The sequence below is a fragment of the Colius striatus genome, chromosome 10 (genome assembly GCF_028858725.1).
Source record: "Colius striatus isolate bColStr4 chromosome 10, bColStr4.1.hap1, whole genome shotgun sequence".
In the NCBI taxonomy this organism is placed as follows: domain Eukaryota; kingdom Metazoa; phylum Chordata; class Aves; order Coliiformes; family Coliidae; genus Colius; species Colius striatus.
The window spans coordinates 10,779,907-10,795,176 of NC_084768.1; the positions used below are offsets into that span (position 1 = coordinate 10,779,907).

The following is a 15,270-nucleotide window of genomic DNA, read 5'->3' on the forward strand; positions in this document are numbered from 1 at the left end:
CCTTCCTCTAGTAACATTTTTTTTTTCTCAAATATATCTAAATGCATTCCATATTGCTGGATATCTGTTGACAACCACTAATGTTGTAACTGTACTCTTGATGTAGTGTTAAGCAGTCCTGACACTCCAGGCCATAGTTGTTCGAAGAGGCGAGAACAGGAAATTACAACCTACTAACGTTTTCATGATTGTTTTCATTTTACATTTGTTAGTGTACTAATATGCATCACACAATTACCAGACCTGTTTTCTTCTCAACAGGAGTTGTTGGTTTTGAAGCACAGTTGTGTTAACAGATGCACTTCTTTCACTCTTGGTTACTCCCAGTGCTGTGGAAATTCTCAGGATTTTTTTTTGTGTTTCCTTTCTAGAGTCACTTTGCGTGAGGAATGATTCCAGGTGCCTGTCAAACTCTTGCCAAAAGAACTCTACATGCATTGCTGGTCCTCAAGACGATACTTGCCACTGTGCAGAGGCATCGGTGGACGCTGTGGAGGAACTCTGCAATAAAACCTCTGATCCTTGCTCCTCAAACCCTTGTCTTCAAAATGCTACCTGTTTAAGCTCTGCTGGAAACCTCAGCTTTACATGTGAGTGCCCTGCTGGGTATAATGGACCTACCTGTGAAGTAGCCATTGGTGTGTGTGACACAAACCCTTGTGAGCATGGAGGCACCTGCCAAAATGGCCTGGCTGGGCCCACCTGCCTTTGTAGCCCAGGATACACAGGTACGCTCTGTGAAATGGATCTCGATGAATGCATGTCTGAGCCGTGCCACAATGGAGCCATGTGCAGGGATGGGGTTGGTGAATACTCCTGCTACTGCGTCCCGGGCTACCAAGGCAAGCACTGTGACCTGGAGGTGAATGAGTGTGTGTCAGATCCGTGCCTGAATGGGGCAACCTGTCTCAACCAGATTGGACAGTATGACTGCATCTGTCCCCTTGGGTACAGAGGTAAGCACTAGTAAAATAACTCTGTGTCATGGAGAACCATCATAATTCGTGTTCCACGTTCAACTCTGCCACCCACCCACTTATCTAGTCATATCTGTATTCTTACCACCTGGCCTTCAGCACTGGAAGCTGTTGGTTCATTATGGGTTATCACTGTGGACTAATCTATCAGATAGAGAAGGGCTGAAGAAATCTCATATTTACCAAAAAAGACAGAGCACTTCCATGAACATCAAGCTAAGTCACAGTACTAGGTTAACTTTCCTTTTAAAAGAAACATTCTAAAAGTGTATGTCCTCAGAGTGCTATACATTGGTTTTGGTCCTCAGACAAAATCTATGGTTGACAGGGTTAAAAATTAGATCTAATTAGACTTGCTTGATTTGCAAATCATGACAAACTGTACACTTCAGTAAACTCATGCATTTCATGTTAACTTCCTCTCCTCTGCCCTTCCCAGGAACAGAGGACCTATTTGCAACTAGGATATTACATAAGTACAATAGAAAGAAAAGTATTATCAGGTTCTCAAGCTGCCCATTTTTTTTATAATCTCATTTTATGTGGCTCCATTTTTCTTGCCTACTTCCTTGCAGGAGACAGCTCCCTTCAATTTCAAAGCTGCATTCAGGTGTAGGACTGCAAAAGGTAACACATCGAATCATTAAAAGAAAAAAAAAGGGGAGCATTTTAGTGATAGATTGCCAGTCAGGTAAGCAAAGAAAAAAATGAGAATCATGCAGCCTAAAAGGGGGAAAAAACCATCTATTGCTTCAAGTGATTCAAATGAATGAGAAAAAAGATATGTGGTTTACAACTCCATCCCCAAATCCCCATGCAGGAGGGGAAGTCAGAGGTAAAAAGCAGCTTTCCCGTGTCTGACACAGCACTCATTAGAAGCCAGCCCTTGGTTAATATCTCTCCTGAGCACAGAGAATGTTATTTGAAGGAAGCTTGTTACCTTCCCACCACCCTGCTGCTGCCAGCGGGTGTTTGAGCCCAGGCCAGCCAAGGAGAAAACTACACAACCAGGGGAAAGCCGAAGAGCAGAAGGAAGGAAAAACCTATTAACAACCAGTATGGTTACTCTGCAATGATCAGACTCAGCCCAGACCTCCTGTTGTATTCAGGAAACTGTATTTGTTTAACTGGCATTGTTACTGGGGTCCAGGCCTGGATCCACAGCCCAGGAACTCATTTTGAAAGAAACAGAATCTACATCTCAGGGCCAAAGAGAGAAAAAATGTAAGAAAACAGTAAAGCCCAAACAAAAATAAATTAAAGTTTAGATCAATACACACACTACTGGAGGAGACTTCCTCCAATACTGCTGGAGGAAACTTCCTTTAATGGAGTTGCTCCACTTTCATCATGAAATTCTGCTGTTTCCCAGGCTGATGCTCTTTGCTCTCAACCAAAACTCAGGCGATACCACCAAATGCTCCACACTCAGCACAAACAGAGTTAGAAAGTGAAGAGAAAACCAAGAAAGAAGAGGTCTAAAACACAAAGCAGAAGAAGCTGTGATATTTTCACTTACAGCTCTGACACTGTTTCCAGCAGCAAAGAGGCTAATCACAATAATTCTACAGAGGAGTAGCAGACTGCTCCTTCAGCGGTAAACCACCAGCTTTTAAAGGCTACTTAACAAGATGATTTATCAGAAGCATTCTTTTTTTGCTTTTTTTCTGCACCTTGCTGTGAGTTGTGCTAAGTGCACAAGCCAGAGGGATTACTGGATGAAAGCCCTGAGGTGTCCCCACTGGTAATAAAAACCCTCATTTACTCTGTCAAGGGATCTTGCCAACCATTATTATCCTGGCCTGACATCATGAATTACTGTGGGAAGTCATCCAGCCTCATCTCATTTCCCTAAGATGTTAAAAAGGTTATACATCTTGAGATGTAGGTAGAGAACGTACAGTAAATCTACCGCAGTAATGTTAAACAAATGCTCGAGTTACTGGCTGCAGTCGCTACTTGTTTCATGGGCTATGACTGCTATTTTGTATGATTGGTATGCTGCAGCACTTCTTAAAATAGCTGAGAAATGTCACACATAATTCTTACACAAATGGAAGAGGTTAGAACGCACCGAGAGCCAAAGACTGGAAAATTTAGCATGAAATCTGCAGTTTCTATGATAATGTTCTGCACGTGTGAAATTATTTACAAGACATGTGTCACACAGCTGTTAAATAATGAAGCTCAATTGGTTTGTTGAAGTTTTGCTGGCTACCTTAATCAAATGCTTTTTATTTTCTTCCATTGCACTAATTGCATTTGCTTTTAATTCACCCCAAGAGCACGTGGTGTAAGAGCCTGTTGTTACCCACAGCCAGGTACATTAATTACCTTGCTGGACACAGCTGAAGTCAGTCCTCTATTTCCAGTGAACGTTTTAGTGTTAGCTGTCAGCAGTGGAAGGCAGATGCAAACTCCAGTATTCACCCAAGACAAAAGCAGTAGGAAGAGTTTCAGTGACAGATGAAATAGGTGCAACAGGCTACATCCTTTGTGCAATACCTTTTACCAGGATGTTACCATAGCTGGGATGAACTCTGTACAATATCAGGAAATTATGCCTGATAGATCTTTAAGTTCTCATGCAGTATTTTTATAAAAAATGTATATGCCATTGAAATATTTAAAGCAGATGCACCATAAGCCTTAGACACTTAAAGGCAAGCAGAGGTGCAGCAGCCTCTAGCATGGGGTGGAATACCTTGACACCAGATCCCACTTCCCAACAAGCTCATGGCAATATCATTAGCAAACAACACTGTCCATCCACCAGCAATTGCCAACAAAGTTGGAAAGTGTGTTTTCTTCCACAGCTTTCAAGTTTCAAGCCAGCACTCCCCACCTTGTGCCCTAGCCAGCCTGAGCAGAGAACTCAGCCCAGGTTTTCAGCTCTCCTCAGATTCCTAAGCACAGCACTGTGCTGTGAGGGGATACCAGCAGTACTGACCATATCAAAGGGTTTCAAAAGAAAGATTGACAGAGGGTACATACATCCAAAGTGTGCTTGTCACGATTCATGACTTCATGGCCCTGAAATCTTTGATTGGATTTAGCCCCACTGTTCCCCTCCAATTGTGTCTGCACAGTGCAGTGTCCTAAGACCTATTAAAGCTTACAACTGTGCATGAATACAGGTGGTTAGCATTGACCTGTCCTCAAAAAGGACGAGCCTCTCTCCAACAAATTGAACTCTTCCTTCTAGTTTTTCACAAATTCTCCTCCTGTCTCTTAAAAGGTGGTTTCTAGAAAATAGCACTCTGACACTCTCCACCCAGATGATATCACTTAAGATTGCTAAATGCAGACTGAGGAATTTGGGGATGGTCTCCTATATCTGCCGTGCTCAAGCACAGCACAACAGTGCAGGAAGGAGCGACCTGGATACCAATTTCCAGCCATACTAAGAACATCCAGGCCCTCCTGGAACCACTCTGAGCCTGAAAATCCATAGTATCTTTGACCAGAAGGTGATTTTATAATGTATGTGTAGGCAAGCAAGTTTTGAATTATCAGCTGTATTTGTTTTATCCTCTCCTGCACTTACTATTTATTGACTGAGACTGTATAAAGAAGTGTACAGTAGGACTTGTTTGAAGAGCATGCAGCGTAAGAAACAATCTTAGTTCTTCAAAGCAACCACAAAAGTTACAGATGTCACTTATATCCAACCTTTACAGTCCTTCAATTCAAACCACTTCTGTGGTTCAGTATCTGCTGCAATACTCTGCCAGCTCTGGGACAGGATGCCTTTGCTCTCCACGGTGTAGCCCCATTCAGTAACTGTGGCAGGGCTTGTTGGTGCTCTTTTTTCCTCCTTGGCATATGATATTTGGCATCCAGCATATTTACAACAGAATGTTAAACTGAGGTGCAAATGCAGATCTAATCTTTCCATCTCTCTTCTTCACAGATAAGAAAGCCTGACAGCAGATTCAGTGGAGGCTAGGAAGGAATTCCCCCCTTTTGCGTGGCATATCGCATTGCCTGGATGCATTATAGAGAAGTTTTCTTCTGAGGCAACATTGCCGAAGGCAGGTTGCTGGGCTTGAGAGATTAAAGACATGAAGCACAACAACGACGCTGTGTTCTCTTGTTAATCATCAGGCTGTTCTCAGGCCTGGAGTTTTAAATTTGGCTGAACTGAAGATCAGTTGAACAGGGCTTGTTTTGTCACATGATTTTTAGTGTTCGCAGTAAGCTGTTAACAAGCTCTGGCAGATTTACGGTCACTAGACATAGTTCTGCAAACACACTGTTTACAATTACAGTGAATTCACAGGGCAATGACCACAAAGGGATTGCTCACTATATCTGGATGTAATGTACATTACCATAAAGCCATAAGAAAGTGTTCCTGTGCAAGGATCTCCTGCTGAAAGTAGTGGCTAGCTGATGAGTGAATCTGGTGACTCCACCCATGTATGTGGCCTCGAGGAACTAAAAATGTGTTCTCTAGAATTACAATAGTATTATTTCTTAACTACTGGAAAGATGAACTGGCATTTTAACATTCAAATACAATGAAAAATAGTAAAGAGCTAACATCCTACAATTTTGTTTGGGCATTTTAAGATATTTCCAGATATGTATCCATCATATGGATTTAAATCTAATTTTTTAAACAAAGATGCTACATTGAAAAGAATAAAAATAAACTAGTAATCAAGTAACGGTGCTAAATATTATAAATATCACCCTTTTGAAGAAGATGTCCTGAGTCAGAATGTACAAGTTTCACAGCAGGAATGAGCTGGCAAAACCAGCGTAAAGACAAACATTTAGAAGTGAGCTCCTAAATAAATTGTTAATATAACATCCAGCACCAAAATGTGTCTGTCCCCATCTTTTCAAAGCCTGCTCCACCATCTTGCTCTGAAGAAAATTTCACTTTTTAAAAAATGGAACCCATTCTCAGAGCTGCAGATTCTCTTTGAAATAGCAAATTCCCCTGGAAACTATTTACAATACTACTGCCACTTTGGTAAACCACATAAAAGATAAGAGAGTCTACTTAAATGCAGATGCGTCTTTGGAATTTGCCACTTTGCATCTATTTTGTGGCCAATGCTGTAGCTGTTAAAATTAAATGACTTGTCAGGTGAATCATATTTTTTTAAAATACCACTGTATTGACTAAATGCATAAGTGTACAAAACCTGGAACACTCAAAGCAGGAGCTGCGATGCATTCATTATCCAATTTGCTTAGTGTCTCCTGGACTGCTTCAGAGATAAGAAAAAAAGGAGTGTATATTTAGCCTGCCAACTATCATAAACAGCTGTAGACTAAGATTATAACTGATTTAGTTCCATCAGTTATCAGCTGTTCCGAGATTCTGACCTGTTGCAAACATGGCATCATAGACCAATTTATAGATATACATTGCTAAATCTTAAATAAAAAGCAATAAAACACAATTAAACAAATGGCTTCCCAATGAATTCAATTAACTGTGCAGTGTTAAATGGACTTCTCTGAGATCACTAAATTACTAGTCACTTCCCTGTTACATAAATAGGATAGTAGCATGGTTTGAATCCTCTGAAAATTAGTTTGTTCTGTTTCCATGTTCAAGCTAACATAAAAAAGTTGTTATTCTACCTCTTCTTGTCAAAATCAACGATTTATTCTGTTGCAAATTCTCTCAAGCCTTGAAAAAACTAGTTCTGTAATGCACATTGAGAGGGACATGCCTTTTAAAAACAGGGAAAAAAAAAGGTTCTCTGAATATTGTACTTGAAACGGTCCTGGCCAAGATCTTCAAAACTAATGATCTCCTACATTTTGGGGTTGCTTGTTTCCTTTGCTTTTGAAGGCACAAACTGTGAGCTTGAAGTAGATGAGTGCTTATCAGAGCCTTGCCTGAATGGTGGGACGTGCCATGATGCTCTGGGGAGCTTCTCCTGCTCCTGCCCGCCAGGCTTCCTCGGCCTCCTCTGTGAAACCAACGTGGACGAGTGTGCCAGTCAGCCTTGCCTCAACGGGGGACACTGCAGGGACGATGCCAACGGGTATGGACAGCTTCTACAGCTGAGTAAATGCTACTGTGAGGTACTATCACCTCCTCTATTATCAGGCAGGGATCCGCCAACAGCCTGCACTGGCAGGGAGCTGATTTCATTTCAAATTGCAGCTTGCACTCCTTGATCCTGCACTGATTTTGGTTTAAATTTGAAAAGGAATAATGAGTGCAAGCCTGGTGTCAGAACCAACAGGACAATAAAATATTTATGGCAAAGACTGACCAAGAAGTACATCTTTCACATTTGTACTTTAAATATTTACAACACATTGTTTGTCTCTCCCTTTGTTATTTAGGATCAAAAATCTGTTTCTGATGTTTTGAGAAGAGGTGTAAGAGTGTATAAGATGGAGTTTTTCAACAGCAGCTGCCCACACCGTTAGAGAAGAGGCAGGAGAAAACTGTAAGAATAGTAACCATAGTAATAGATACCATTAGGAAACATGTCAAGAGCTTTAGAGGCATATAGAACAACAGCTGCTTATTCAAAATTACCTGCAGCCCAAGGGTAAAGGTAAAAAAAGGATACAAAGCAGCAGAAAAGTGAGCTTCTCTACCTACTGTTAATAGCCCTACACAGAGGTCTAAGGGCAGCCCAGAAGCCAGAGCTCTGGCATCCATACACCTATACTGGCTTTGCATACTCAGCATGAGATTCCCAGATTGAAAATACATGTGTATGAGCTCAGTCTGAAAGCTCCTAAGTGTCTTCATGCAGGTGCTTCTCTCACTAGTACAGGATTTGTCCTCTATTTCCCAGTTTTTTTAAAACAGTTTTCAAGATTTTAGCGGTTCAAAGGTCATGTCAGCAAAAGGCATGTTTGCCTTGAATGAGAGAGGGAAGAGGTCACATTCTGGGAATGTGCTTTTGTACGGTGTGGTGACACGGCACCAACCTTTTCAGCAGTGCTGAATGACTCTGAACAGGACAAAGCAATTGACTCTTTTCCATGTAGCCAAAGCACGACAGCAAGGAGAGGTCACCTTGCACCTGACTGCTTCACAGCAGACCCACTTATACCTGCAAGCCTTTTGAGGATACAGGCATGAGGTGAGCAACTGGGATGCTCATTCAGGCCAGACTTAATCCTACTCATTTTTCTCCTAGCTTTTAAGACTGAGGTATACATAAGGGCAATTTTAATTGGCTTGAAATACTGCAGGATATCTGGAGAACGATTGGAGCTCTTGTCACATTTGTTACATGATGAAAAGGGTTGGACAACAAAGCAATTCAAAACAGAAGGGTGTCTAGCAATTTCATTTCTTTTGAGTGCTTTTGGGGGGGGGTTAATGAAGAATTTTAGTCGTTAAACAGCAGTTTTCTCTAACTAGTGCTACAGTACAGCTAAAGCTTTTGTGTGTGCCACCAGCTCCCACAGAAATGTGAGGTGTCAGATTTAGCATTAAAAGCTCCAAATACAAACACCAAACAAAATTCTCTCCCAAATTTCAGACTATCTTCCAGTGCTGTTTCATGAATGCAACAAATCGTAACTCTGAACGAGAACAAAGATCTCTTAAAAATAACAGCTTTGCATTATTGAACCTTTCTTATTTACACTCAACAATTTACAGAGATGCCGTAGTTGGACCTACAAAACCTGGTATGTGCAGGCAGAGAGGATCCCTCTGCATGCTCCAAGAATTTTTTTTCCGCAGGAAATATTCCCAGGACCTTCAATGCTCTTTTGATTTGAAAAGAACATCTGCATGTATTGCTTTCTGCATATTGTGAGAACATCAAACAAAAAGCCCTAAAAATATCCTAGGTAGAGTATCTAAGAGTATCACTCTTAACAGAAAAAGCCATCTGCCTACTCAGTCATGGCCTACCCACAAGAAGGGCACTCTGCAGTATCCTTGGAGGTCAACAGCAATGTCAAACACAAAGATATCTGAGAAAAAAGGCACACAAGTGGGGCTTCATATGAAGCAGTGAGTTGTGAATGTTTCTCACTGCTCCATGATTCTGGGCCAAGGGGAAAAAGGAACATGGACTAAGGCATAAAAAAAAACCCAAAAGCTTTTACCACAAAGCTGAACAGCACCCAACTGAAGGCATGTGGAGGAAAGGTGTGAATAATGCAGCAGAAGAAAGAGACTTCTGTTTCAAGAACATACTTCAGAATGAAAATTATTTTTCTGATTCACATCATCCTCATTACTTTTTATATCCTAAATTCCAATGCCACCTGGTCTAAACCATCTCTGATTTTCATTTAGGAATAATCCAGAAACTAGTAATAAACTGTCCTGCCAGAAGTTTCTGCTTACATACATTTAAATTGTGTAGTAAAAAGTTAACATTTTTTGGTCTGTTCAACTGCAGGAGCCAGTTGTTCTCTGATGTTCCATTACATTCAGCAATTTCTCTTCCTCTCCATAGATTTACTTCAAGTCTAAGGCTTGGGTATTAAGAACAGAAATGATCAAATAAGTATACTTATCTCTTGTTCAGCAAGATTCCCCACGATTTCACCTGTACAATAACCAGCGTACCATTTAAATGGAAAATAAATCAATCTAAGAAGATTTGTTGTTGTTGTTGTTTCTGGTAATAATTACCAGATAAAGATTATCTAAGCATGTACCTTTAACATAGTTATCTTGTAAAGGCTGATCTTTTCTCATGATATGTATGAGTTGACTCTATACCTTATGACCAAAGCCTAGCAGTTAAGTATTTTATAATAATTAGTTCACCTGAAAACATATAAAAAACTCCAGAAGTTACTGATTATCTGCACATTATTCATTTATATATACTAATTTGTTTACTTCTAAACCTCTAACTGTAACATTGCTATCAAAGGAAGCTTTTATTTCTATTGGAACTATGCAAGCATTTCACATTTTTGTTCTAACAATAAAATATTGTTTTTCATCAGAGAGAAAATATCTTTTAGTTGAGGAAATTTTTTTCTGATTCAGTTTCTATCAGTCCAAGAGAAAAGGATAAAAACACTCACAAGAAGGTTTTTTTCCCTGGACATAACCACATATTTCAGGAGAAAGTTCATTGTTGGTTCCCAGTTTCTGCTGTTTCTCCTAGAGCACCAGACGGTGGTCTTGAACCTGGACTCAACTGTGCAAGCTGCTAGCCAAGGCTACACAAGAACCCTATGTAGGCTTGGGAACAAAGCCCAGATCCTCTGACTTCCAGCTAAAGTGAACATTGCATTCTGTGTTGCAGGTACAGCTGCAACTGTACTGATACTGGATTTATGGGTCTGCACTGTGAGACTCTAATTCCCTTATGTTGGTCACAACCCTGCTACAATAACGGCACTTGTGAGGACAACGCTGACAATTACACATGCCACTGCTGGCCAGGTAAGCTCTCAGTTCTCCTATAAACACTCCCTTTCCTTGTGTAGTAGGCATTTCCTCATTTTTCTTTTGCTAAAATAAAAGGATGAGGCTATCTATCCTTAAAAATACTTTATGGGCTTGTGTTTAGATAGGCTTCACTCATCATGAGTCAGAGCCCTCTGGGTAAGTTCCTTGCTTTTCCAGATAAGGATTGATTTTCTTGCATGGTAGAACTGGCCAAACAAAAATGCCAGTATTATGGAGTCAAGACAGGAGATAAATCAGGGTAAGTTGCTTAATCCTTTAACCTGTGCAAATCCTGAATCCCTGCTGCAGCTTACCCTTTTTAAATCTCCATTGACATGACCCAGAAACTTACTTATTCAATGTAAAACCTTGTCTGTTTAGGAATAAAAATTAATCTAGGTGTTATGTGGGAAACTAGTCTCCTTCATATCACCAGCACAAGTTCTTCTGTCTAGCAGTGTAAAGTGAAACATGCTGGGCTGTGTTCTCTTCTAGCAGCAAGTCTTGTGTATCCGGCTGTATGTGAAAAGGCTCCCACACCCCCAGCAGGGACACAGACCCTGTGCTTTTGAGACACTTCATCAGTCTTTCATCATGCAGAGTAACTAGAAGAAGCCTCTCTACAAGGTTTAACATCCTTACAGAGGATGCAGGAACACAGCACACTGTAAGGAGTAACTGCCACGGTACTGTTGGACTACACAGTTCTCACTGCATTAGAAATGAAAAAGTTAAGCAAAAGCCTTAGAATTTTCCAGAAATTACGGAGTTTTAAAACAATTCAAACTCCAGATAAAGCACTTCACAAATGACAATTTCTACTCCCTGCCCTCCTCTGGGACAGGGAGGTGGTGCAAGAGAAGGAAAACCTGGCACAACCTGAGAGCGTATCTACACCACAATGCAGCAGCTTGTTATCCACAGGGATCTCCATGTTACTTCCCAAGAAACCCCCAAGTCTGTACAGCACGGCAAAGCTCAGCTAGCTAATGCAGGGCAAGTACAGAGTCCTGCATCTGAGGAGGAATATTTCTCTTATGAAGAAAGGCTGTGAGATCTGGAGGTGTTCAGCTTGGAGAAGACTGAAGGAGAAACCTCATCAACACTTATCAGTAGCTAAAGGGACAGATGAATGGGGTGGCACTTTTTTTTTTAAGTGTCCAGTGACAGGACAAGGGATAATGGATATAACCTGGAAGACAAAAGGTTCCACTTAGACACATAGGAAAACTTCTTTGGTGCTGAGGTGAGGGAGCCCTGGCCTAGGCTGCCCAGAGAGGGTGTGGAGGCTCCTTCTTGAGAGGTTTCCAAACCTGCCTGGACACATTCCTGAGCCCCCTGATTGAGGGGAACCTGCTTTAGCAGGGGGTTGGGCTGGATGAGCTCTGGAGGTCCCTTCCAACCCCCTACAATTCTGTGAATAGCCACAGCAATATCCTGCTCCTTAGCCCTGACAGAGAGCTGCAAAGAAGCATTCACACCTTCAAACAGCAGAGGAGAGCTTTCAGCACATGGCAGAGTCTGAAAGAGTATATATCCCCGATAGTATTTTCAGGGCTGGGCTGAGCGAGTAACACACCAGTGAAACGCCTTCTGCCCGTGTCTCTCCGCAGGCTACGCGGGCTCCCGCTGCGAAGAGGACATTGGGGAGTGCGGCAGCAGCCCCTGCCAACCCGGGGGCGACTGCGTGGAGCGCTCCTGGGCCCACCGCTACGGCACCGTCCCGGGGCTGCCGGCAGCCTTCAGCTACCGCACGGCAGAGGGCTACATCTGCAGCTGTAAGCCGGGCTTCACCGGTAAGCTCTCGTCGGGGCGGGCTGAGGGAGCGACCTGCTGCGGTAGCCCGTCGCTCCGGCCTGGCTGGAACCCCTTGCACACTCCGCCGCGTGTTTTCAGGTGCCGCAGCGCACAGGGTCCCTCTGCTGGCCGCCAGCCCGCGGGGATTGCAGGGGAACGGGGGGCGAGCTGCGAAGGGAGAAAGAACAGCAGGCTCTAGGGACGGCCCCTGAGGCAGCCCAGGCTGCAGGAAAGAGACTTGGATTCTAAGGGAGCTGGAGCATCTCTCTGATGATGAGGGAAGGATGCGAGCCTTGGGGCTCCTTAGCCTGGGGAAGAGAAGGCTGAGGAGTGACCTTATCAATGATTCTAAATCCCTAAGGGGCAGGTGTCCCTTAGGGGAGAGTCTTATTTCTGTAGTGCCCAGTGACAGGACAAAAGGTAACAGCCACACACTGGAACACAGGAATTTGCCCTGAATCACAAGGGAAAACAACTTCAGTGTGAAGGAGCCCTGGCACAGGCTGCCTTGATTAAGGGGAACCTGCTTTAGCAGGCGGTTGGACTGGATGAGCTCTAGAGGTCCCTTCCAACTCCCACTGTTCTGTGGTTCTGTGAGATTCCAAGACCTTGTCTGCAAAGCTTTAGTATCCGTGCCCATATTTGCATGAATTATGCCATAAGCTTCAGTTAGTGGATGTTTTACCACAAGCTTCAAATTCACTGTGCAGTATTGTTATATGGCGTGAACAAAACCAGCAAATAATACCTGGCATTTTCCCAAAACAACAATGAAACAACACTCACAAGCTTTTGGTGTTTCTGTCTACAGAAACTCTTGTGTACTTCTACAAAGCAGCAGTGGGGACTGGCAGGATCACTTCTTCATCTGAGCACAAGGCAACATTTTGTATAAGTTTGACACTGTAGTGTGCTGGTGATATTCTACAGCTTAAATGAAAGATAATTTCAATTTGTGTGTGTGTGTGTAACTGTGTTCTTAAGGGAAAAAAAAGCCCCACAATCAAGATTACAGATAACCATAATCCTTTAAACAGATGGGTTTAGAGTTGCACACAGCCTGTACTACTTAGCACACCCACAAATGATGGACTGTATACTTCTGTGTCTATACTATCTTTCTGCCAACTCCATTCTCTTGTCCTTCCAAGGGAAAAAATAATTCTTAGCTGTATTAATTTAACCAGTCTTCTATTTCTCATTCCATTACTCTCCTGAGCAGTTTATAAACTGTCCCATGGCTCCCAGTGAGTTACACAACTGCTGTCTTCAACGTAGCAGGTACAAAAGTATACAGAGAGCACAATGTTCACTTTGAAGTCCCAATTTATTTTTCTTCAAAGGGGCATTGAGACTTGCTGCTTTTCCATCCCTTTCTCTTAACTGTCCTTCCCTATCCTGTCACTAAGTGTTGCTGTTGTTCTTTTATTCTGCCTAGGAGAGTATCATATGAGGCTTCTACTAAGGCATGTAGTAGCCCTCAGGCTGCCCTAAGCACCCTTACCTCTTCACATGCCACTTCCTTCCAGCGCTGTCCACCTCTCAAGTTTCTTTTCCTCTTCTCTTGCTCTAATATAAATCTTCTGTGCTCTGTGAGACAACCCAGAAGGTGTTTCCTTGTTTAATCATCATCCTTTATCCTCTAATTTCCTTGTCAATTGCCTTCACCTGGCTTGTTTATGCAATCTCAGTCACGATTCTGCTGGTTTCATTCACGTGGAAGTCTCTTTTACTCACTGGGGACCACAGGCAGAGTCTAACTGGTTTGAAAACACAGTGTGCCAGGATCAATTTAAATCTATTAATCTTAAATCTTTCTCCCTTTTTCCAATAGATCAGCTCCTCAGTGTCAATGCAGGGCTCTCCAAGGACTTGACTGAGAGAAGTCTTGGAGATCCTGAAATTTCTGCTGACTTCACATGCAAATTACATGACATTTTTAAAAACCTGATGTAAGTTTAGTTACCCACATCCCTGTTGGATGCTATATATAACTTTCCCTAGGAAAAAAAAAAAAAGGCCAAAATAGCTATTCTTTACCAGTGTGCCCAGACAGCTGCAGGCAGAAAGAAAATAATCTTTAACAGGGATGGTTGTAAAAATTGCCTGTGAAATGTCACCCAGTAACATGCTGCAAAATAATGGCAAAACAAGGTTAATCTTGCTACTTGTCAGCTCCTTCTCTGCCTTTGTTTTTTAGCAGGACATAAAGTTTACACTCTTTGTTTTTGCTGGCCTGTGTGATATACAACAAATGACTTACCTATTTATCAGGAAAACAACAGGATTGCTCTGACTGGCACCTAGCATCCAAGCTTCCGTCTAACAGCCTTTAGGTGCAATTCAGCCAGCCTTCTCGGTCCCCTCAGCAGCACTGGAAGTAGAAAGTGCTCAAAATAAACCTTGGCCTCCTTGTACGTTAGAAGCATTGACAAAAAGCCTATAGAGTGACAATGATAAGTCATTTATACAATTATAACCAAGTTTACTATAAATAAACCACATGTTTGAATGGGAATTAAAGAAGTTTAGCAGTAGTATGATTCCAGGTTGAATCCCTGATCAGGATCACTCAGTGTATGGCTGCTCATCTAATGTAAATGAATTAACAGTCAATGGGAAAGCAGTTCAGATCCTTTCATCTGGGTGTCTGTACATTTTTCTGACAGCCAAAGTCGTACATTTCTGTGACTGTAGGTCAGGAGTTCTTCCTGCCTTAACACCTGAATAGTTGTGTGTGCTTTAGATACAAAACCTCAGAGTCCTATTGAAATGGGGCAAAGACTTTAATAAACCCCATCCAGTATTTTATTATGTCCCTGTAAAGCACTCGCAGAACATTGTAATCATGCATTGATGCTCAGGGTAATGTGAAGGAATAAAAATCCACATACCTTGCAGCATGAGGGCCGGATACAAAAGCCATTGAAATCAATGGAAAGATGTTATTGAGAATGGTTGCCAATTTTGGAACAAGCATAAAATGGCACCTTTGAACTTAATGGATAAAGTTGCAAACAAACTACTGCAATTCACCTGAAAAACTGAGGATCTCTACCTTTTGGACTACTGTTTTAGCCCAAGAGCAGGAGATAATGGAGCCTAAACACATGCCCGTGGCAGGGTAAA

General features: G+C 42.1%; 1 protein-coding gene across 1 annotated transcript in view; it reads left to right on the forward strand.

The window, feature by feature from the left end:
• The window catches only part of CRB1 (crumbs cell polarity complex component 1), a 109,648-nt gene that overhangs the window by 39,881 nt on the left and 54,497 nt on the right, over positions 1 to 15,270 (forward strand). Inside the window, exons 3-6 of the mRNA XM_062003957.1 lie at positions 372 to 956; positions 6,796 to 6,991; positions 10,199 to 10,338; positions 11,958 to 12,140. Of these exons, the coding sequence (XP_061859941.1) occupies positions 372 to 956; positions 6,796 to 6,991; positions 10,199 to 10,338; positions 11,958 to 12,140 (1,104 nt within the window). The remainder of the gene's footprint in view (positions 1 to 371; positions 957 to 6,795; positions 6,992 to 10,198; positions 10,339 to 11,957; positions 12,141 to 15,270) is intronic.